Source organism: Mesoplodon densirostris, chromosome 4 (genome assembly GCF_025265405.1).
Source record: "Mesoplodon densirostris isolate mMesDen1 chromosome 4, mMesDen1 primary haplotype, whole genome shotgun sequence".
Classification (NCBI taxonomy): Eukaryota; Metazoa; Chordata; class Mammalia; order Artiodactyla; family Ziphiidae; genus Mesoplodon; species Mesoplodon densirostris.
Genome location: NC_082664.1, coordinates 179171274 through 179196124, shown reverse-complemented (window position 1 = coordinate 179196124; position 24851 = coordinate 179171274). Strand labels below are relative to the sequence as shown.

Below are 24851 nucleotides of genomic sequence, written 5' to 3'. Positions count from 1 at the left end.
TGAAGTGCTCCTATAGATAAGCGAACATGTAACTGTACAGTGTGACAGATTTTCAAAGCAAGAAACAGAACACAGCGGGCATGTCCCAGGCACTAGCCCCTCAGGACAGGGTCCTGACTGACAGCATAGATTCCCTTTGCCTGTCGGTGTGCATCGTTCAAAGGAAAGAGGGTTCACAGTGCACACTCTTCACTGTCTGGTTCTTACGCTCAGCATCTTGTTCACGAGCTTCATTCGTGTTGCGACACTGGTTACAGATCCAGGGTGTGACTGCCAAGTTCAGGCATCCGTTCTGCTGCTGTGGTGGATGTCCGTGTCGCTCCCAGGCTAGGGCTGGCCCCCGTAGTGCTGCTGTGGCCATGTGAACACACATATTCCTTTCTGTTGGTTACAGACTAGGGGTGGAATTACTGAGTCATGGGGTGTGCTCTTGTGTACGCTTTAAAATGGAAGCAGGAATCACCGAAATGGGGAAGACCTTTGAAACTTAGATGTCCGGCAAAGGCTGAACGTGCTTGATGCAGAATGAGCAGAGGTGCTGGCCAGGCCTCACGAGGTGCTCACTCAGTGCACCGGCCTCTTCCGAGAGAAATGACTCACACCTCCAGCTCTTCTCTGAGAATTAGCTTGCTCACAGATTGGTGTCATCTACACCAGCTGCTGGCAAACTTGTCTGGTTTTTAGACTCACCTAGGGAACGTTTAAACATTCCAGTGCTCAGGCTGCACCCCAGACCAATTCAAGGGGAAACTCTGAACGTGGAAACAGGTGTCAGAAATTTTGCTCTTTAAAATAATATGTTTTCGGGCTTCCCTGGTGGCGCAGTGGTTGGGAGTCCGCCTGCCGATGCAGGGGATGCGGGTTCGTGCCCCGGTCCGGGAAGATCCCACATGCCGTGGGGCGGCTGGGCCCGTGAGCCATGGCCGCTGAGCCTGCGCGTCCGGAGCCTGTGCTCCGCCACGGGAGAGGCCACAACAGTGAGAGGCCCGCATACCGCAAAAAAAAAAAAAAAAGTATATATATATGTTTTCATCCATGCACACCACAGCCTCGCAGCCACGGTCCTTGTTCAAGTGCAAACTGTTCATTTTCGGCCTGTGGGAACCTCTTGTCGTTGGCTTTCCCATCCAGTGGACGTGAGCAAAGAGTAACAAGCTGTTCCCGGTGTGTCCGCGAATTCCCATCCCGGACCTGGAATCAGCTGTCCTCATAGAAACCCTGTTTTTGTTTGTCTGTCTTAGTGGGCAATATTTTGGGACCACAATCTGGGCTCCAGGGGTGCTCATTTTTCCTGGGTCGTTCATGGTCTTTAGGCATTTTTAGCAGACACAGCTAAAAAAAAAAACCCAGTATATACACACACACACACACACACACATATGTGTGTATATATATGCAATATATGTATCTGTAGATATATACAGATATATACACATATATGAAGATTAAAATATCTAACGAGTTCATACCGGTAGGTCCAATTCAAATATAGGACTGTAAGTCTCTTATTTAACTTCTTTCACACTAGTCTCTACTTTTCTTCCACTCTGAGAATCCTGATTGTCAGGGATACACATGATGTTAGACTATCTCACACTTACTTATTTGGTACATTGCATACAAATAGCAATGCTAATATTACCAGCGTGGTATTGCTGAAAAGAGTCGTTTTGTGCATATTCTATCCCCATTCTCCTCCTTTTTTTGTTTGTTTTATTATACTTCACGTTTTTTACAGCAGTTTCCCCTGTTGTTAACATCTGGCATTCATTCGAGTGATACTTTTGTTGCAGTTGATGAAGCAGCATTGATACATTATTATTCACTAAAATCCGCAGTTTACATTGTTGTCCGCTGGTTGTGCTGTAACACACTATGGCTTTTAACAGATGCATAATATCCTACAGAGTAGTTTCACTGTCCTAAATACCCTCTGTGTTCTACTTATTTTTCCCTCTCTTCCCCATTACCTCCTGTTGAACCCCAGGCAACCACTGAAATTTTATGTCTCTGTAGTTTTGCCTTTCCCAGAATGTGATATAGTTGAAATCGTAGAGTACGTAATCTTTACAGAAAGCCTTCTTTGACTCAGCAATATGAGTGTAAGTTTCTTCTGTGTCTTGTCTTGGCTCCATAGCGCGTATTTTTTATTATTGGTTAAAATTCCATTGTCTGAATGCACCACAGTTTTTTTGTCCTTTCACATATTGAAGGACATCTTGGTTGCTTTCACATTTTGTCAGTTTGCCGCTATAAACATCCATGTGCAGATTTTTGTGTGAACATAGTTTTTTGACTCTTGGGTAAATGCAAAGGAACAGAATTGCTGGATCGTACGGTAAGAGTATTTTTGGTGTAATAAGAAACCACTGTCTTCTGAAGTGGCTGCACCATTTCGTACATCTCCCGGCAGTGAATGAGAGTTCCTGTGGCTCCACACCCTTGTCAGTATTTGGTGCTGTCAGTATTCTGGATTTTGGCCATTCTGATAGGTGTGTAGCGGTATCTCCTTGTTTTCAATGGGCAGTTCCTTAATGGTGTGTCATGTGGAAAATCTTTTCATATGCTTGTTTGCCCTCTGTATATCTTCTTTGATGAGGTGTCTGTTAAGGTCTTTGGCCCATTTTTTAATTGGGATGTTTGTTTTCTTATTGTTGGATTTAAAAACTTCTTTGTGTACTTTGGAAAGAAGTCCTATATCCGATGTGTGCTTTGCAAAAATTTTGTCTTAGTCTGTGGCTCTTGTTTTTCCCTTTTATTAACATTGTCTTTCATAGAGGAGAAGTTTTTAATTTTAATGAAGTCCCAGCCAGTTAACACCTTTTTTTTTTTTTTTTTTTGGATATTGCTTTTGGTGTTGTATCTAAGAAGTCATTACCAGATCAAGGGCTGCCTAGATTTTCTCCTGTGTTGTATTCTAGGACTTTATGCTTTTGCATTTTACACTATGAACCACTTTGAGTCAATATTTATCACAGGTGTAAGTTCTGTGTCTAGATTCTTTTTTTTTTTTCTTACGTAGATGTCAAATTCCAGCACCATTTGTTGAGAAGATTATCCTTTTTCCATTGACTTGCCTTTGCTCCTTTGTCAGAGACCAGTTGACTGTGTTTGTGTGGGTCTGTTTCTGGACACTCTTCTGTTCCAGTGATGTCTTTGTTTTTTTCAGTTGGCGGCTGTGGATTTATAGAGTAAGTTTTGAGTTGGGACGTGTCAATTTTCTGAGTTTGTTTTTCTTTTTCAATATTTTATTGCTGTTTTGGGTCTTTTGCCTTTCCATATAAATTTTAGAATCGGTTTGTCGCCATTCACAAAATAAACTTGCTGTGGTTTTCATTGGGATTGCACTGAATCTCTAGATCAAGTCAGGAAGAACAGGCTAGCCAGGTGTGGGACTGAACGTTTCAGCCCTGGCAACCAGCCCCCATCCTTTAGAAACTTCTGAAAGTCACCTCATTAATATAACAAAGACACCTTTGTTTAGATTCATTGTGGTAAAGCCTCCTGTTTGGGTGTTGTTTAATACCTCTAGAGTTGATATAAGGAGAGAGTATTGTGTCCTGACTCAAAGCACCAACTTTGGAGCCATGGTCTATATTAATTATCCCACTTTGCTGTTTATTTGTAACATGCCCTTAGATCACTTCCTGTCTTTGTACGTCAATTTCCTCATTGATAAAATGGGAAAAATCTGCCGCCCCTCAAATAAAAGATGACGTCTGTGTAGCAGAGTAGGTACCTCAAAATGATCCTCAGGATCCGTCATTAGGACATTTTGCATTTGTTACGCTGAGGCACAGGCTGTTCTCTGGTGGGGCAGGGGGTTTGGGGCTGAAGAGTCTAATGGGCCTTTGGGCGGGAGTGGAGGCGTGGATGCCCTCAGGGGCACATCTGTTTGCTGGATCTGTGTGTGTGGCAGGGGGGGAGAGAGGCTGGTGGCAGAGGCTGGGGCAGGATTGTGGGAAGAGATGGAGGGGGACCCCGTGGATGATCAGAAAACAGGTACCGAGATTTGAGCGGGGGGCAGCTGATGACAGGTGTCAGTCCAGTAGACTAGGGATCTGGGACTGGACAGGGCAGCCCTTGGAGGTCAGGGTAAGGGGTGGCTTGCGGGGAGCAGACGATGGCCGGGGCAAAAGCAATGCAGGGCGGCCTGCGAGACCACATCGTGTGCTGGGTGTGGGTGCCGGCTGGTGGCCCAGCGGCCCTCAGACACGCAGTGCCTGTCCGAGGACCTACAGCGCTTTGAGCTCGGAGAGCCACCCGGCCCTGTGGAAGAAGGTCAGAGATTTCGGCTCTTCCTGCTTCTGAAGCCACCAGGGAAAAGCATGGCTCTTGGGTTGAGGGTAAGAAGCGTGGAGGGAGGTTGAGCAGGGGGCAGAGAGAAGCCCACCCTCCACTCCCACGCAGCGGCGTTCTCTGTTGGCAGGGACACAGGGAAGGTGAGAACAGAGCGGTTGGTCTGAAGTGGAGGGTGTGCATGTGTGACGCTGCCCATCTTCATTTGGGGGGAAAAATGAAGCAGTGGACTAAGGCTCCTTTTTATCTTATTTGTATTTGCCTAGTAGAAAAATACGGTCAGAACTAATCAGATTCTTGTTGGGAAACAGCTTTTAAAGGGTCCTGTCTACTTACTAGTGCTGAAACCTCAGGCAGGTTACCTAACCTCTCTGGGCCTCATTTTTCTCACCAAAAATTGGGAGGGAGGGACGGTGGGCTTCCCTGGTGGCACAGTGGTTAAGAATCTGCCTGCCAATTCAGGGGACAAGGGTTCAAGCCCTGGTCCGGGAAGATCCCACATGCCGTGGAGCAACTAAGCCCGTGCGCCACAACTACTGAGCCTGCGCCAAGAGCCCGTGAGCTACAACTACTGAGCCCGCATGCCACAACTACTGAAGCCCACGCGCCTAGAGCCCATGCTCTGCAGCAAGAGAAGCCACCGCAATGAGAAGCCCGTGCACCGCAACGAAGAGTAGCCCCCACTTGCCCCAACTAGAGAAAGCCTGCGGACAGCAACAAAGACCCAACACAGCCAAAAATAAATTTTTAAAAAATGCAAAAAAAGAAAAATAAAATTAGGAGGGAGGCAGAGAATAATAGTGCAGTCTGTTAGCGTTATTGTGAGGAATACATGAGGTAATAAAGTTCTTAGAACCGTGGCCGCCACATTTTAAGTGTTTGGTAAACATTAGTGGTTGTGGTTATTATTTTAACATTTTTTAAACATCTTTATTGGAGGATAATTGATTTACAATGGTGTGTTAGTTTCTGCTGTATAACAAAGTGAATCAGCTATACATATACATATATCCCCATATCTCCTCCCTCTTTCGTCTCCCTCCCACCTTCCCTATCCCACCCCTCTAGGTGGTCACAAAGCACTGAGCTGATCTCCCTGTGCTATGCAGCTGCTTCCCACTAGCTATCTATTTTACATGTGGTAGTGTATATATGTCCATGCCACTCTCTCACTTCATCTCAGCTTACCCTTCCCCCTCCCCGTGTCCTCAAGTCCATTCTCTACGTCTGTGTCTTTATTCCTGTCCTGCCCCTAGGTTCTTCAGAACCTTTTTTTTTTTTTTAAGATTCCATATACATGTGTTAGCATATGGTATTTGTTTTTCTCTTTCTGACTTACTTCACTCTGTAGGACAGACTCTCGGTCCATCCACCTCACTACAAATAACTCAATTTCGTTTCTTTTTATGGCTGAGTAATATTCCATTGTATATATGTGCCACATCTTCTTGATCCATTCATCTGTCGATGGACACTTAGGTTGCTTCCATGTCCTGGCTATTGTAAATAGTGCTGCAGTGAACAGTGTGGTACATGACTCTTTTTGAATTATGGCTTTCTCAGGGTATATGCCCAGTAGTGGGATTGCTGGGTCATATGGTAGTCGTATTTTTAGTTTTTCAAGGAACCTCCATTCTGTTCTCCATAGTGGCTGTATCACTTTACGTTCCCACCAACAGTGCAAGAGTGTTCCCTTTTCTCCACACCCTCTCCAGCATTTATTGTTTGTAGATTTTTTGATGATGGCCATTCTGACTGGTGTGAGGTGATACCTCATTGTAGTTTTGATTTGCATTTCTCTAATGATTAGTGATGTTGAGCATCCTTTCATGTGTTTGTTGGCAATCTGTATATCTTCTTTGGGGAAACGTCTGTTTAGGTCTTCTGCCCATTTTTGGATTGGGTCGTTTGTTTTTTTGATATTGAGCTGCATGAGCTGCTTGTATATTTTGAAGATTAATCCTTTGTCAGTTGCTTCATTTGCAAATATTTTCTCCCATTCTGAGGGTTGTCATTTTGTCTTTTTTATGGTCTCCTTTGCTGTGCAAAAGCTTTTAAGTTTCATTAGGTCCCATTTGTGTATTTTTGTTTTTATTTCCATTTCTCTAGGAGGTGGGTCAAGAAGGATCTTGCTGTGATTTATGTCATAGAGTGTTCTGCCTATGTTTTCCTCTAAGAGTTTGATAGTGTCTGGCCTTACATTTAGGTCTTTAATCCATTTTGAGTTTATTTTTGTGCATGGTGTTAGGGAGTGTTCTAATTTCATTCTTTTACATGTAGCTGTCCAGTTTTCCCAGCACCACTTACTGAAGAGGCTGTCTTTTCTCCACTGTATATTCTTGCCTCCTTTATCAAAGATAAGGTGACCATATGTGCGTGGGTTTATCTCTGGGCTTTCTGTCCTGTTCCATTGATCTATATTTCTGTTTTTGTGCCAGTACCATATTGTCTTGATTACTGTAGCTTTGTATTATTGTCTGAGGTCAGGGAGCCTGATTCCTCCAGCTCCATTTTTCTTTCTCAAGATTGCTTTGGCTATTCGGGGTCTTTTGTGTTTCCATACAAATTGTGAAATTTTTTGTTCTAGTTCTGTGAAGAATGCCCTTGGTAGTTTGATAGGGATTGCATTGAATCTTTAGATCGCTTTGGGTAGTATAGTCATTTTCACAATGTTAATTCTTCCAGTCCAAGAACATAGTATATCTTCCCATCTGTTTGTATCATCTTTAATGTCTTTCATCAGTGTCTTATAGTTTTCTGCCTACAGGTCTTTTTCTGCTTAGGTAGGTTTATTCCTAGGTATTTTATTCTTTTTGTTGCAATGGTAAATGGGAGTGTTTCCTTAATTTCTCTTTCACATATTTCATCATTAGTGTATAGGAATGCAAGAGATTTCTGTGCATTAATTTTGTATCCTGCTACTCTACCAGATTCATTGATTAGCTCTAGTAGTTTTCTGGTAGCATCTGTAGGATTCTCTATGTATAGTATCATGTCATCTGCAAACAGTGACAGTTTTACTTCTTCTTTCCGATTTGCATTGCTTTTATTTCTTTTTCGTCTCTGATTGCTGTGGCTAAAACTTCGAAAACTATGTTGAATACTAGTGGTGAGAGTGGGCAGTCTTGTCTTGTTCCTGATCTTAGAGGAAATGGTTTCAGTTTTTCACCATTGAGAATGATGTTGGTTGTGGGTTTGTTGTATATGGCCTTTATCATGTTCAGGTAGGTTCCCTCTATGCCTACTTTCTGGAGGGTTTTTATCATAAGTGGGTGTTGAATTTTGTTGAAAGCTTTCTCTGCATCTATTGAGATGATCATATGGTATTTCTCCTTCAAATTGTTAATATGGTGTATCACATTGATTGATTTGCGTGTACTGAAGAATCCTTGCATTCCTGGGATAAACCCCACTTGATCATGGTGTATGATCCTTTTAATGTGCTGTTGGATTCTGTTTGCTAGTATTTTGTTGAGGATTTTTGCATCTATGTTCATCAGTGATATTGGCCTGTAGTTTTCTTTCTTTGTCTTTGGTATCTTTGGTATCTTTGTCTGGTTTTGGTATCAGGGTGATGGTGGCCTTGTAGAATAAGTTTGGGAGTGTTCCTCCCTCTGCTATATTTTGGAAGAGTTTGAGAAAGATAGGTGTTAGCTCTTCTCTAAATGTTTGATAAAATTGTCTGTGAAGCCATCTGGTCCTGGGCTTTTGTTTGTTGGAAGGTTTTTAATCACAGTTTCAATTTCAATGCTTGTGATTGGTCTGTTTACATTTTCTATTTCTTCCTGGTTCAGTCTCAGAAGGTTGTGCTTTTCTAAGAATTTGTCTGTTTCTACCAGGCTGTCCATTTTATCGGCATAGAGTTGCTTCTAGTAGTCTCTCATGATCCTTTGTGTTTGTGCAGTGTCAGTTGTTATATTTTAACATTTTTTATTCTAATGAGTGGTTATAAAGTCCCCAGTGTTGCATATTGATGTAGGAGGCATTACATGTATATTAGTTCTTTCTTTTCTTCTCTCTTCTGTGTTTCTCACAGAATCAAATAATTTAATTCAGCTTTTCATTTTAAACATGAGGAACTGTGCTCTAGAGAAATCCAGCGATTTTTCATTTTCCTCAGTATTCTCATGGAATTACAGTCCGGGTCTCGCACTGCTTGAAACTTGCTTTTCTAGCTGTGCTTGAGGCCCTTTATGTAACTGTCATATCTATTCAGGATAGAAAGGACTTTCCACTCAGGTTTATGTTCTTTATTGATAGGCATTTCCACCATCTTGAAAAGAACACTCCCCCGCGGTGTGAATATTGTTTTTCCAGTTTAGGAAGAATAAGCTCAAGAGGTAGAATCTGGAAACCTTGGTTATAGTCTCATTTCTGATTCTGCGGGAGTGGGGAGTTTGTGGGGAACCTTAGAAAAATCACTTTACCTCTGGGCCACAGTTTCCTTATCTGTAAATTGAGGAGCTGAAGCTTTTTCCTGTAACTGATTTCTAAAAGTACACCTATTTTAGGTTACACAATTAAAACAGTTTATGCTAGAAAAATTATTCAATACAGACAAGTAAAAAAAAAAAAAAAGCTGGGTTCGGGGGAGAAGGTAGGAATGTAGATATAGAATAAAACTGACTCTGGACCTGGAAGCTCTTAGTCACCCTGAAAAAACTTTGCAGCATTTGTCGATTGATTGATTGATTGTACGCGGGCCTCCCACCGCTGCGGCCCCTCCCGTTGCGGAGCACAGGCTCCGGACGCGCAGGCTCAGCGGCCATGGCTCACGGGCCCAGCCGCTCCGCCGCATGTGGGATCTTCCCGGACCGGGGCACGAACCCGTGTTCCCTGCATCGGCAGGCGGACTCCCAACCACTGCGCCACCAGGGAAGCCCCAACTTGCCTTTTTTTTTTTTTTTTTTTGCGGTACGCGGGCCTCTCACTGCTGCGGCCTCCCCCGTTGCGGAGCACAGGCTCTGGACGCGCCGGCTCAGCGGCCATGGCTCACGGGCCCAGCCACTCCGCGGCGTGTGGGATCTTCCCGGACCGGGGCACGAACCCGTGTCCCCTGCATCGGCAGGCGGACTCTCAACCACTGCGCCACCAGGGAAGCCCTGCAGCAGTTCCCTTTTAACGGGAGTTTCGAATCCGCTTGCCTCCTTGTGGTGCTGACATTCTGCCTTGTGTCGTGGTTCTTTATCTCCTCCCCTCACTGCAGAGTGAGCGCCTTGAGGGCAGTACTTGTGTCTCCCGCGTGTTCTGTCTCTGTCAACATAACTAAGTCCAGCGCCTGCAAACAGCGTGTAACTCCCGGAGCCTTCGTTCACATCCTCCTCCTCATTCCCCAGAAGCAGTGAACAGCCGTGAACCTTTGGTAGAGCTCACTGTATTCTCCTCTTTAATTCTCCCAGACATCTTCAGAATTAAAATTTTTTCTTTGTCCTTTTTCCTGAAGGAGAGACTGTAAAGTGATGTGTTTGGATGGGGAGGATGTGGGCTCCATGTTGTCAGTCACACGGTGCCTTGGGTCCAGCGTCTTTTGACTTAATGTCCCAGTAGACACCGAAGCCTCAGTCAGTGACCAGCTCATAGGGGTTCTCAGCACGTGTGAATTCTCTGCTCTTATTTACGTAAAGGCAGACGTATCACATTGTTAAAAATCATCCTATATGATAAATTGCTTTCTGTTGAATGAAAAAGCAGTTAATTATGCTGAGTGACCATTTATCTGCAAATAAGACTCAGTCAAGTAACCAGTTTTGAAAACTTGCTACCATAGAGTTTCCAACTCACCACAGTAGTTGGTTGGGGAGGAAAGGAAAGCTTTCATACCCTGGTGATTTTTTTTTCCCCCTGAAGTTTTAAATTATGAACGAAATTCAAAAGAAATGTTCTTTTATGATTCTGGGTGTGTTGATGAATACGATATTTGTATTATGTCTTGGTGTCAAACGTTTTATTGTCTGCCTTCACTTAAATATACTGTCAGAAGCTGCACGCTAAAGAAGATCTGAATCTGCATCCTTCTAGCAGGGGTGCAGTAACTTCAGCGTGTGACGCGGGCAGCCATTTTAATCACGCATCTTGGAGACACGGGACCCAGAGTGGTCAGCGTGGCTGCGTGGTGCTCACGTGCGGCCTCTCCCGCAGCCCCGCCGAGTCTCTGAATCCGGGTTACTTAGGGCTGTCGCTGTTTCTAGCCTACCGGGAGCCCAAATGGAAAAGCCTTTGGGACCATCCTGTATTTTCAGTTCAAGTGAATTCTTCTTTATAGCCAACAACTTTGGGAGGAATTGAATTCACAGAGGGTACTGTTTGCAGTGTAATCTGCAGACTTGCACCGAATTTGAAGGCTGCCCACCCTGGAATTGTAACACAAGTCAAAGGTGACCTTCTTTGGACATCCCAGAGGGTATGGCTGTTCTCCCACTGCAATATTTGGTAGCTCAAGAGCTGTCAAAAAGGGGTAAACTAGGGACTTCCCTGGCAGTCCAGTGGTTAAGACGCTGCACTTCAAGGGGCCGTGGGTTCGATCCCTGGTGGGGGAACTAAGATCCCTCATGCCGTGTGACAAGACCAAAAAAAATAGTAAACCGTTTGTCTTCTGAAGGTAGCGGTGTCTTTCCGATTGCTTCCATGGGAGCGCAGCCTGTGAAATGAACTGACGGTTACAATTCAGGTTTTGGTGGCCAGTGTTCTATAATCTTTCGTCAGGAACCCAAAGATGCCCAGTTCTGACCTGCGACAAGACAAGGTGGCAGAAACTTTCAAGTCCCATATCACTGTGTGCGTTTCCAAGTCTCACTCCCCTTGTCTCATCCTGGCTGTGTTTTTTCCTTCTGGATAGAAACGTCATTCTGTGAAGCTAGAACGTTTTATCCTTTCTAAAGTGCCACCAGAGGCGTAACTTGCTTCTGATTGCCAGACTGAAAACTGGAGAGACAGTTTGCAGTGTACCACATCATTGTGATATGGTGGGTTATTTTGAAAGTAGGTCTGCCATGTCATCATCTGGTGCTGTGGATTTCATCCTGCTTACTTTTCTTTCCTCACGCTGCCTACTTGATGCTGAAGAAGAAGGAAAGAAAAAAAAGACTGTGTCTGTTTTAAAAAATAACATCTGCTTCCACGTTTTATCTAGAAACCATGATTCTTTTTCTAGGAGTGTTAGCTAGTCCTTTGATTTTTCTCAATATATTCCATTGCAATACCGCCTGCTCAGTCCAGTCCTGTGTCTTCTCTGTTTTCCATCTCTTCACTCAGGTAAGCCTAGAATTGCTTCCATAACCTCCAATTTCCATATATCCTCCAAGTCCAGTTTCAGTGCCTTAAAGCATTTTTGGACGTGTCATCCCACAGTAAATGACGTCTCCTTCTTTTTTTGACTGCACCACAGGGCTTAGTTCCCCGACCAGGGATCAAACCCTGGCCCCCTGCAGTGGAAGCGTGGAGTCCTAACTACTGGACCGCCAGGGAAGTCCCTGTGATGTCTCCTTCTAATCTCCTGTTATCCTTTCAGATACACTTCTCTTGTGCCCACGATCCTTTTATATCTCGCAGTTTAGAATTTTGGTGCGTATTCTGTGTCACCTAAATTGAGGGACTGTGTGGCATATCATCCAAACAAGGACAGTTTTGAGAGGGAAAGTGGGCGTAATCCAGGACTGTCCCAGTCTAATGAGGATGTACTGTTGACGTTACTTCTAACAGAATCTCCGAGGAAGAGACCATTGACACTCTGAGCGTGCCTGGTAAATATCCAGTTGTGGCTTGCGGGCTCAGTAGTTGTGGCTTGTGGGCTCAGTAGTTGTGGCTCACGGGCTCTAGAGCGCAGGCTCAGCGGTTGTGGTGCACGGGCTTAGTTGCTCCGCGGCATGTGGGATCTTCCCGGACCAGGGCTCGAACCCGTGCCCCCTGCACTGGCAGGTGGATTCTTCACCACTGCGCCACCAGGGAAGTCCCCACATACCGTTTCTAAAGGCTAGAGACAGAATGGTATCCAAGGCACGGCAACAGTTAACTGAGTATGCCAACACATTTTCTCAGTTATTTCGCTGACTTTCGGAAGTGCATTCTACTTTGAAAATGCCTCGGCAAAGCGTGGTTTAATGTTGCTTTAGGAGTTTTAATAACAGTTTGTTGTCACTGTTCTGGTGCCACTGCTTCCTGACAGTTCATGACTGGCAGGACCGTAAGGTCTGATATTCCTGCAGCGGGAGATTTCCCAGTGTGTGGTGAGGGTTAGCAGGGCAGGTCCGTGGGGACAGCCTCATTCCATTTCACCCACATGATTGACCAGGGTGGCTATTGTACTTTTAAATGAGCTGTTCTATTTTGGTAGACCTTTCCTCCTTCTTTCTTAACACTGCAGTTTCCATAGGAAACCCACAATGGACTCACCGTGGCCAAGTGGAGGGGAGTGGCAGGTTACATGAATATGTCTGTTGGTCCTCGGTCTTTGCCCGTCACAGGCTTTGTGATTGATTCTGTGATTTCAATTATGTCCAACTTAACTGCTCTCCCCGCAGACCCAGCCTGGAGTCCTTTGTTGCCCTAAATATTTCCTCACAGATCTTTTATTAACTTTTTCTTTTCTGCTCTAATTTTTCTCCCTCTTACCTACTTTAGCATGTAGCCCTGTAACAATAATGAGAAAGAAAAATACATCTAGTGGTGTGATCAGGTGAAGCAACAGATGCATTTCTCTTCTCTATTTAAAAAAAAAAAGAACTTTCAAACTTCTTCGTTTTCTCCCCTGCTAAATGCTTGTAGAGAAGACAGAGTGAAAAGATTGAAAAGGCCCAGCTTTTCCTAATTAAATCTTTCATTGTGAATATGAGCTGGGAGAAGAGCAAAGTTTTTTTCTTTTTAATTATGGTAGTTGTGATATTTTAGGAAAAATTACGGCAGGAGGCGATCAGATTGTCAGGGTTTTTTTGCTTTTGTAATCAGAATTGATTTCTGTGACACTCCAATAGAGTGGTTCGCTAGTGTGAGAGGCTGCTAGTTGGCTGCCAGTTTTGGTTTGCCCCATCTGTGTGGGTTATAAAACCCCTAATTGTATCTGACATGTGGTCACTTGGAATCCAGGCTATGTTTCCCCACCTCTTTTGCATCTAGGCATCACTGTATTACAAAATGTTGATTAATTGCTTGTAAATGGAAGTGCCACATGCAATTTCTTGGAAGAATTGTAAAGGAGGAGGGCTTTTTTCCCCTTTCCGTCTTCCTAAGGGGAATGCAGGCATGATGGCTAAGCTCAGGCAGCCTTTTTGGAGCATGAGGTGGGATCCATGAATGGCTGAGCAACAAGATACCAGGAACCTCTGGACTGCCCGTGTGTAAGTGAGAGAGAAACTCTTGTGTAACTCCTGTTATTTGTGGTTTGTTCTCCTATGATACTGACCACTGTCTTAACTCGTATATCTCTGAATCTGTTTCATCTGGTTTTGTATGAGGACAGCTCTTGGAGATTTTTTGTTTTCATATCAGACTCTATGCCTCAGAGGTAAAGGAATGCTTTATCTGGTGGACAAGAACAGTCTTAACTCTTATAAATACAAATGTGTGAGATGTTCTGCAGTGTCTAGAATCTAACTTGTCATGTAAGAAGCCATCATGGTGATGCTTTTAAAATCACAAAAATGCTCTTCCCCTGTGCTTTGCCTTTCTCTTCCTCCTCCCCTAAGGTTTCAATCCCGAAGCCAGTAAGTGCAACAGGAAAAGAGGCATTCAGGTGTTGGGGGGTGGGCGTGGTGGCCCAGAGCAGGGTGGGGAGCCTGGCTTGGGGGGTCCAAGCCCAAAAGCAGGACCAGGGCCAGGAGGTTGGAGGTGCAAGTGAGGAGAGTGAACCGGGCAGGTGTCCAGGTAGGAAGAAGGAGCATGGGGAGATGGGTTCCTGCATTAATACACGGGTGCATAGTTGAAAGAACCCAGAAGGTTCCTCAGAGCCCACTCACCCAGGGAGTTAATGAGGGCACAGGACATAGCTTAGCAGGGGTTAGAAAGCACAGGCGAACGTCAGGGTTCCCAGCGGCTCACTGGCGCAGCCCCCCAGGCTCGTTTCTTGGTTGCTCAGGGCATACTTTATCTCCAGGTAAGAACTTTCAAGACATATTCAGCGAGTCTGGGTGTTGGGAGTGCGTGGGCAGAAATGTCGAGCGCTGTCTTCTGTGCCCGACTGGTCAGGTGCCTCTAACCAGGTATAAGCCAGCGATCTACACATCCCTGGACATGTGAACAAGCTGGTCCTGGAGCCTCCAAGGTGTTTGCAACTTTGAACAGGACATGACACAGCTCGAGCTCATCTACCCATCTGGATCTTGACCCAGAATCAGTATGAGACTTCCAGGTGTCCCTGCAGGTCAGCATGGAGCCATCCCAACACGGCTGTAAGATAACCCTGCTTCACGCAGTTATACGTAGGGGTATCGATGGCGTGCGTAAGTAGGTTAAAAATTATGGACGCCAGAGTTCTCGCTGTTAGAGAAGGGAGTTGACAAATAGGAAACGGAGAAAGTGAGAATGATCCGTGCAGTGTTGTATTGGAATCCATCTATTGGTGTGAACTTGGCATTCAAGTTCAGATGTGTGTGTACAGATCTGTACAGATGTGTGTGGGTGTGGGTGTGTGTATTCTCTAATTCTGTGCGCTGAGAATACTGAGCCCCCAACTAACAATGAGCACATCTAGTGCCCAGATTTTGGCTTGTAAGTACTATTTTCCACAGAATCAGCTCATTGGAGAAATGGCTGATTGATTCCAAGCCTGTGGCAGCAGAAGTACAAGATGAGCGTGACTGTCTCTTGCCAGAAAGCAGGGAAGTACTCAGAGAGTGACGGGGACATGTCAGAAGGACACTGGGACATTTGGTGAAACTTGGTTGGGGGCTGAGGATTAGATGGTAATGATGTATCATGCTCAGTTTTTGACTTCGGTGATTATATTGTAGTTTTGCAGGAAAATGTCTTTGTAGGAACACCCTAAAGTTTATGGGACATCAAGTCAACAGCTTAATCTCAGGTGGGTCAGGGCAGGAAAGCAGGTCTTTGCCTTGTATTGTGAACTTCTCTCTAACTTTGTGGGAGGTTCAACAAAAGAAAAACACTCAAAAATTGTGGTCAGCGATGATACATATTTTTTTCAAGGATGCTGGGGTCCAACCCGGAGACCCTTCTTGAGAAAAAATATTTGTCTTATTATTCCTTTATGGAAAAAACTCTGTTGCATTAAAATAACGTTCTTACAGAAAGAATATTGGAAAAAATTTTAAATATGTTTCTTCACTAATACATCTGCGTTTAAAATTGTAATATAAAGTATACTGTATTTAATTAGTATATTTAGTATATTGTGTATAATCATTTAGATTTTAATTTATGTATGAATATTTAATTTATATAAATAAATAGGAGTGTGTGTGTGTGTATATATATATATTATATATATATATATATATATAATTTATATATATACCCACAAAAATAAAGTATACATATAGCTTGCTGACCACGCAGTGAAGTTTTAGAACCCAAAGTAGAAGGCAGGTCACTTTTTTCTGTCTGGCTTTTTTTTTTTTTCCTTTTCTTTCTTTTCTTCTTCTTTTTTTTTAAATGGATCTGTATGTATATTTTCTTTCTTGGTAGCTGGAAAAACCTTTTTTTCTTCTTCGTTTTTGTTTTTTTTTTGCGGTATGTGGGCCTCTCACTGTTGTGGCCTCTCCCGTTGCGGAGCACAGGCTCCGGACGCGCAGGCTCAGCGGCCATGGCTCACGGGCCCAGCCGCTCCGCGGCATGTGGGATCTTCCCGGACCGGGGCACGAACCCGTGTCCCCTGCATCGGCAGGCGGACTCTCAACCACTGCGCCACCAGGGAAGCCCCCATTTTTCCTTCTTAAAGCAGATCTAATCTTTTTCAGCAGATTAAGCCTCCATGATAATGTTCGACATTGGTGAGCAATCTGCTGGTGCTTTGAAATGTCAACCAAAACCTGTAGAGAGGAACTTGTGGAAGGTTCTTACTGGGATCACCTGAGAGCCTGTAACAGCGTTTCGGGCTTGACCGTGTGCCCAGGGGCTGTGGGGTGACGTGGTCTCTGTCTCGATGCGATGGTTTGTTTAAGTGTGTGGGGGAGTGGGGGAGGAGTTGTCCCTGTCCGGCTCTGGGCCGGATCTCCTGACCGGTCCCCTTAGTGAGATGGGCTCTTGAGGCTGGGCCACGGGGCCCGGCCGCCGAGCGGCACTAACTGGCCCTCGTCGCGTTCGGCCCTGCGACCTTAGTCCCGTCCGTGCCGCCTCGCTCTGCTCATTGCACTGCTGATTGCAGAGCTCTTCCTGATTTGGTTTAACATTGAACAGACAGCCTTCTGTGAACCCCTGCTTCTGTTTTTGTGAGCGGTAACGCTGCAACCTGTGAAAATGACTTAGCACTTCACCTTGCAGGAGTGTAGGTGTACTCGGGGTACATTAACTGACTGTGTGATTTCTTTCTTTTCTTTTACAGTCACCCTGTCCCACATCACACAACTGGTCCTCAGCCACAACAAGCTAACAAGTAAGTCAGCGCTGTCCTCTGTCACACAATTTCTGACTTTTAGGGACTGTGGCAGTACTGCAGATGCTTCTGGTTTCCTTCAAAGACACTAATGACAAGTGATATTTAGGCAAACTGAGAGGTTACTTGGCTGACACTAAGGTACCTGAGCAGATGGTGGTCCTGTATTTCGTAGTTTGCTCTATTTTTTTTTTTTTTTTCTGCGGTATGCGGGCCTCTCACTGCTGTGGCCTCTCCCGTTGCGGAGCACAGGCTCCGGACGCGCAGGCTCAGCGGCCATGGCTCACGGGCCCAGACGCTCCGCGGCATGTGGGATCCTCCCGGACCGGGGCACGAACCCGTGTCCCCTGCATCGGCAGGCGGACTCTCAACCACTGCGCCACCAGGGAAGCCCAGTTTGCTCTATTTTGAGGATTCTTCCCTATCACGTGTGTAAACTGAAGAAACACAGTGACATTGTTTGTCTGGAAATGGTCCCCTTAGGGCATGGTAAATGCTGCAGTGACCTGAAATGCTGAGACCTTCATTATTATTTAAAAAAAAAAAAAAACAACAAACTTAACAAAAAGAAGAGGGCTTTCCTGGTGGCACAGTGGTTAAGAATCCGCCTGCCAGTGCAGGGGACACGGGTTTGAGCCCTGGTCCGGGAAGATCCCACATGCCGCGGAGCAACTAAACCCGTGCGCCACAACTACTGAGCCTGCGCTCTAGATCCCGTGAGCCACAACTACTGAGCCCACATGCCACAACTACTGAAGCCTGCACGCCTAAAGCCCGTGCTCCGCAACAAGAGAAGCCACCGCAATGAGAAGCCTGCGCACAGCAACAAAGAGTAGCCCCCGCTCACTGCAATTAGAGAAAGCCCGCGCGCAGCAACGAAGACCCAACACAGCCAAAAATAAATAAATAAATAAATAAATAAAAAGTTAGAATAAGAGTTCTTCGCTTTCATTTATACTTTCTCCTCAAAAGGGGAAAATGTAACTGTTGCTATACTTTTCCTCCCTGCTTGATGGGGGGAGAAGAAAAGCCCAAAGTTGTAAAAATTATATAAACTTGCATCTGCATTTTTCAAGTTCTTGAGTCTGGTTTCCAAGGAAAATTGTCCTGGGCATTGGAAGTGGTACAGTTAACATATAGTAGATTTCATACCTCTTTGTAAAGTGTATCTTCTGTGAATAATTGTGGACCATTTAATTAATTTATTTATTTTTATTATTATTATTTTCTTGTGGTATGTGGGCCTCTCACTGTTGTGGCCTCTCCCGCTGCGGAGCACAGGCTCCGGACGCGCAGGCTCAGCGGCCATGGCTCACGGGCCCAGCCGCTCCGCGGCATGTGGGATCCTCCCGGACCGGGGCACGAACCCGCGTCCCCTGCATCAGCAGACGGACTCTCAACCACCGCGCCACCAGGGAAGCCCACCATTTTATTTTTAGAGCTGTGGATTTAAAGGTTTTAGTGACAGGGACCCACTCTGCTGTCTGATTTCTAATTGACGGTCACTTCTTTGTGCTCACCATATTTCCTGCAGACTTGAATGATTTTTCTAATCACGTGGCCAGAATTTGTTAGGGAGCTTTCCACGTCCAGTGCAACCAAGCAGAATGTCACGTTGAGGGATTTGTGTCGCGAATTTATGTGTGTGTGTTCATTATATACAGCTCGAAGCAATGTCACAGAGCTGTTGATTACTGAGAATTGAGTGGCAGTTAGGGCCCCTCGTGTGCAGCAGACACGCATATGAGTTCATTTTTAGCAAAAAGCACATGTTGGTATGGCAAGGGCAGAGGGGCACAGTTAACCATGTTTGCGTATTGGGGGCCCCAGCAACTGAAAGTGTGGCTGACCGGTCACGTGTGATCGTTACTGTCACAGGTAATATGCTGCCCCTTTCATTGTTTTGGTAACAAAAGGCTCTGCTCTTCACTGAGACCCGAATCCCAGTTCAGAGGGGATTTGCAGTTTGTTTTGGAGGGGGGGGCTGCATGATCCCTAAATGACCCCAGATTTTGTGAGCAGAAATGCCCGAAGCTCTCTGTCGTTTAGCTCATGAGCATATTTCTTAATTGCCAAGCTTACTACTGTTGTTAGATCTAGCATCGTCATCAGGGCAGAAGTTTCCATTTAAACAAGAAAGCCAAACATGTTTTATTCCTATTATACCATTAATTGATCTGGTCCTTAAAAAGTCTTTCAGGTGGTTGTAGTTTATTTCTTTTTAAATGTCCACAAAAAGAGAAATCTCAGGGATCAGGGGAGCAATCTGTCTTTCCGGGCATGCAACATGAGATTAATTTGGGTAGGCATAAATACAGAGTTAAATTGTGTCTGCTGCTAAAGAGGTTCCGCTGTGAATGGATCCAAACTTTTTATTTCTTTCTTCCTTTTTTTTTTTTTTTTTTTTCGCCTTTCTCCCGTTTGAGACACTCTTGACCTAATCCAGTAAGCTCTAATTAATTGTCTTGGTAAGTTCTGTTTGAAGCCACTGTGAGTGGTGTCAGTGACATCCGATCTGTTCCACTAAGGTCAAATTAGCATCTTTTACTATTTTTCTGGCATTTAAATGAATGGCTTTGCTATGGTTTTTCCAGTGTTTATAGTAAATATGTCCATTTGATGGAAATATAAATATGCATTACACGGAGGTGGGTGTGCCCACCCTCCTGTCACTTTTTATTGTAATCAGTGTCTTTCACTTTCCGTGGTGTTTAACGGGGACTGGCTGACAGCGCCGCGTTCAAACTCAGACTCAAAAGATAAACCCCTCAGCACTGCTTTCATCTTGCAAAACTATGTGTGTTTTCCTCTTCATGTGCCAATTACACTGTTGTGATGTCTCCTCTTGTGTACTTAGGGAATGAATCACCAGCTTCGTCACACTGGGACCTTGATCTGGGGACAGCTCTTGACTCCACGGACCTGAGTCGGTATCTGTAGGGCCGTTGGAACAGTGTAGCACTCGCACCTTTTCATGCTGGTGGTTTTTTTAAAAAAATTAATTAATTTATTTATTTATGGCTGTGTTGGGTCTCCGTTTCTGTGCGAGGGCTTTCTCTAGTTGTGGCAAGCGGGGGCCACTCTTCATCGCGGTGCGCGGGCCCCTCACTATCGTGGCCTCTCTTGTTGTGGAGCACACACTCCAGATGCGCAGGCTCAGTAGCTGTGGCTCACGGGCCCAGTTGCTTCGCGGCATGTGGGCTCTTCCCAGACCAGGGCTTGAACCCGTGTCCCCTGCATTGGCGGGCAGATTCTCAACCACTGCGCCACCAGGGAAGCCCTCATGCTGGTGGTTTTGACATCAATGGGTCCACTCAACGCAGTGCGACTGAGGCCATGTGGAAGGGAGAAGCAGGCTGATGACCCCTAAATTCCCCAAGATTTTTTTTTTTTTTGCGGTACGCGGGCCTCTCACTGTTGTGGCCTCTCCCGTTGCGGAGCACAGGCTCCGGACGCGCAGGCCCAGCGGCCATGGCTCACGGGCCCAGCCGCTCCGCGGCATGTGGGATCCTCCCGGACCGGGGCACGAACCCGCGTCCCCTGCATCGGCCGGCGGACTCCCAACCACTGCACCACCAGGGAAGCCCCCCCCCAAGATTTTGTGAGTGGAAATTCTTGACGTTTACGACACAAGAGTTTGTAAACGTCTTTCAAAATTGTCAGTGTGATCGCTGTTAGAGGTTCCTCATTATTACAGCGACGCGACTGACGTTTAAACCTGGGGCTTGGGGCCCTGCTGATGGGTTTTGGTGCAGTGATTGGGGGGTGACCCTGCCGCAGCAACTTGCCCAGGTACACGTTCCCGCGATGCACGGAACGAGTGAGAGGCCGAGTCGCGAGTGAATCTTTTCCTTCTGCGTTTCTGCTGTGACTGGACAGGTAGCCCTCTGGGCACCGGAAGGAGGTGCTTTTCTGGCTTCAGAGGGAAGCTTGGGTTCTGACGCCAGGCTGCCCCGCCCCTCCCTTCCTCCCTTGCCTGCCCCCCCTCCCCCCGCCTCCACCCTCCACCCACCCTCCTCCCGCACCCCTGCCCACCAGGGCCAACCAGAACTCTCCCCCACCAATGCCTGTTGTTCATAGACGCTTGACACCAGCGTGGCTCTTCCTTGTCCTCCTCTTGCTTCCAAGTTCCTTCCTCTCCAGAGATATCTTAAGCTTTGTTGAAGGCAGGGACCATGTCTTGTTCTTTTTTTTTCCTTCATATTTATTTATTTATTTGGCTACACCGGGTCTTTGTTGCCACCTGTGGGCTCTTAGTTGCGGCGTGCGCACTCCTTAGTTGTGGCATGTGGACTCCTTAGTTGTGGCATGTGGGCTCTTAGTTGTGGTATGTGGGCTCCTTAGTTGTGGCATGTGGGCTCTTAGTTGTGGCATGTGGGCTCTTAGTTGTGGCATGCGGGATTTTAGTTCCCCGACCAGGGATCGAACCCGGGCCCCCTGCATTGGAAGCACAGAGTCTTAGCCACTGGACCACCAGGGAAGTCCCTCTTATTCTTCTTTAAGACCTGATGCTGAGTGCACAGCGGCTTCCCAGTCAGTCCTCATAGAAAGCAGTAGTGGTTGATGGGAGGGCGCAGACAGAGGACCAGCAGGGCCGTGGGGAACTAGCTGGCCTCCGTGAAGTGGTCAGTGTAGGAAGCTGATAGTTTCCTCAGGATCAGCTGGTTAATGGACTTGGTTAGCTGTGACCACTACACACTTCTGTTTCTTAACTGCTTATGGGCTCACTTCAAATGTGCTGGACTGTGAGTGCTCTAAAGAAACAGAACCTTAGGTCCTAGAAATAGCCGTCTGTGTCCCCTTTATAGGGGCCCTTTCATAGGTAAGGAATGATGTGCTGACATGGTACAGGCAGCCCTTGCTTTATTGCGCCTTGGGAAATTGAAGGTCTGTGGCAACCCTGCGTCGAGCAAGGCTGTTGGCACCATTTTTTTCCTACAGCATTTGCTTACCTCGTGTCTCTGCATCACACTTTGATAACTCTCACGATATTTCAAACCCTCCACCAGCAAAAAGATGACAGCTCGTTGAAGCCTCAGATGATGGTTTGCACTTTTTTTTTTAAGCAATAAAGTACTTTTTAAGGTATGTACATTGTTTTTTAGACATAATGCTTTGCACACTTGATAGATGACCGAATAGTATAAACATAACTGTTACAGGCACCAGGAAGCCAGAAATTCGTGTGACTCAGTTTACTGCAATAATCTCTTTATTGTGGTGGGTGGCCTGGAACCAAACCTGCATTGTCCCCAAGGTGTGCCTGTGCTCCTCGGGGACACCTAAGGATCCACGGTGGGGAAAGCGGGTATCATGACCACCCATGGGTGTTTTTTTTCCACCCAGCAAGCCTTGTGGGCTCAGTTGAGTTTCACTTCTCCAAAGGGAAGTGAAGACCTATGCTATCCTAGGTCTCTGGGTTTGGAGCCTGCTACTCTTTCACTTAGTTTTATATATTTAAGGTTCCAAATGATTTACTACTATTTTCATACAGTGAATTGTAGGTTAAGTTTCTTGCAATTAGGAACCCTGTCACATGCTTATATATTGTACCATCCCACAGCAGTGCCCAAAGCGTGCAGAACATGAAATAGACACTCAGTTAATGCCGGTTGATTAGTGGGTTGGTAGGTGGTACGTCTTGCTAAGTCCCAGCAGTCCGAGATGGTAGACTCAAGGGCTTGCTTTCTCTCAGTGTTTCTAAGATGGGGACGCAGCATTATTTCAAAGGTGATCTTCCCGTGTCTCTGCTCTCCTGCCTTTGTGATGGCCCTCCCTTGTAACAAGCCAGTGTTAAATGAGTCTTTTTCAGCCTGCGCCTTATCTGATCCCTGGTTTTTATGGTATTTGGGAGTTTTAGCTTTGTAAATGTTTTTCTGCTTGTTTTCAGTCTTAAAAGGAATTTCTTTCTGAGACAACCATTTTAAGACTTGTCCACTAGAGGTCACTGTTGGGATATGTTACTTTTTTTTTTTTTTTTCTCCTCATTTTGTACTAAAAGATTAGAAACCAAATTTGTGTTGCCAGACGAAATTTTTTTGCAAGCTTCTCAGCTCCGTCCAACAGGGATGTTACTACTTCCATTTACATAATGCAGTTTTGCCATAATTAATGTAGATAAGGAGGTATGTTATTTTTCTGTTTAGCTCCCCAAATTTAAGTATACATTCAGTGTCACGTGTCATTTTTAGTGTTTATTATGGCTACTTTCTCATGTTAGAAACTTTTCTTCCAGTCTGTTTAAAGTGAGAGAATTTTATTGCCTTTTATAGTATTTTTCGTATTGAGTATATATGAGATTTTTTTTCTCCTGTGGAAGAAAGAAGTTTAAAATATATATGTATGTGACTAGATTTTAATTTAAAAATAACCGTGCATTTTGTGCATATTTAGGCTGATTCTTTTACTGAATGCCACTGTGTAGGGAAGAATACTATGCATTATGAAATGAATTACATTCTGCATCACTGATAAAACAATCTCTGAGCATTAATTTTTCAATGTGATGCTTTTCTTAATTTGAAAAAGAATTTTATTCTTACAGCCAAACCTATGTACAAATATTGCCAGCACCTTAAATATGACAACAGTATTTATTTTCATTTTGTGACCCATGCATGTTAAGGACTAAACCCTCATCATTTTCTGCAAGATGCAAAGGAGGTCTTTGTGCTTTGCGCGAACGCTGAACAACCAGCTCTATGTAAACCTTTCGTAAGTGTGGGTCTCTGAAGGTAATTGTTTAGTTTTATACTTTGAACTTTTAACTGTCATGTAAAACATTCTCTTGAGATATTAGCAGCTTTGCTGGCCATTTGAAGCCTTAACTGTGACCCTGTCTTGTCATTTAATGTGTCGGAAATGGCTAGGCAGGCAGTAAACCTAAGTGTGATGGCCAAACTTATTTCTTTTTTTTAACGGACTGTTTCTTATTAGTTATAGCTTATATATGAATTCAAAATTATAATGAACAAGAAAATACTAGGGTATTTTCTTTAGTGATTTCAGTAACTTCTTTATAAAGATAATACTGTAAACACATGGAAGCTAATGTAATGTTTTAAGATTTTATGCAGATGTATATATTGATAGGATCTCTACTGTACGTGTTATTATAAAGGAATTAAGGAACATGTTTTGCGTGAAAATATTGCAGTCTCACACTATGCAGGTCCAATTATAACGAAGAAAAGTGAGCAGTTTTTAAAAAGCATAATAAACTGAAACCCTTTTCGACAGACATAATAGATTGTTGAGATGAGTGAGAAAAATTAACTGTCCCAACTTGTAAGAATGACCTTCACCAGTCTTCCAGCACCTTCCTGTTGCCAAGTGTCTAGTTATTTCCTCTTTCATAGATTATTTGTCATGCCTTACGCAAAAGTTCTTGTGCACGGCTTGTATGAAATTAAACTATGAGGGAGAATATGCAAAACAGATCGCCTCTGTGTCACGAATTTACCTTGTGACAGTATCGGAACAGCGTGCTGTTTGCATTTTAACAGAGGACGAATGTATTTATAATACAGAGGCTTTGATCAATAGCTTATGTTTTTCATTAGTGCACATTCATCAGTTTGCTCCTGTGCCATCATTTGAAAGATTGGATTCGAAAAACTGTATACATAGTATTGAGCCAGACAGCTATTAATCGAACAGTATCTTTCCGATGGTGCCACTGGTTAGGTACCGTTTAAAAAATCGCCTGTAGTTGGAAGTTTATTTTGGGTTTTAGTAAGGAAGCATGCAGGGCCGTCACACGGAAGCATCTGTTGGCCCCGTGGTCCAGAACCAGCACAGTCCACGACCAGCGGGTGAAGTTGGAGAAGGTGGGTTTCGATGCAGTTGTGTCCTCCGCTGAGACACGTGTCATCCTCTGATCCCTTTCATGTCAGCCCCACCATCCCAAATGTACCTACTCTAGAATTCTTCTTCTTGGAGTCCCGCCCTGTGCTAAGAGGAAGCAAGCTAAGGGTAGTGTGTTAATTCTTCCACAATAGATTTTTAAATG

The 24851-nt window shown here is 44.9% G+C and overlaps 1 protein-coding gene across 3 annotated transcripts in view; it reads left to right on the top strand.

Moving 5' to 3' along the window:
* Positions 1 to 24851, top strand: part of RSU1 (Ras suppressor protein 1) — a 191067-nt gene that overhangs the window by 6000 nt on the left and 160216 nt on the right. For 2 of the 3 annotated variants that reach the window (XM_060097788.1, XM_060097787.1), the window contains exon 3: positions 16790 to 16840. The exons of the other annotated variant lie outside the window; for it this stretch is intronic. In XM_060097788.1, the coding sequence (XP_059953771.1) occupies positions 16790 to 16840 (51 nt within the window). The remainder of the gene's footprint in view (positions 1 to 16789; positions 16841 to 24851) is intronic. 3 annotated transcript variants of the gene reach the window in all.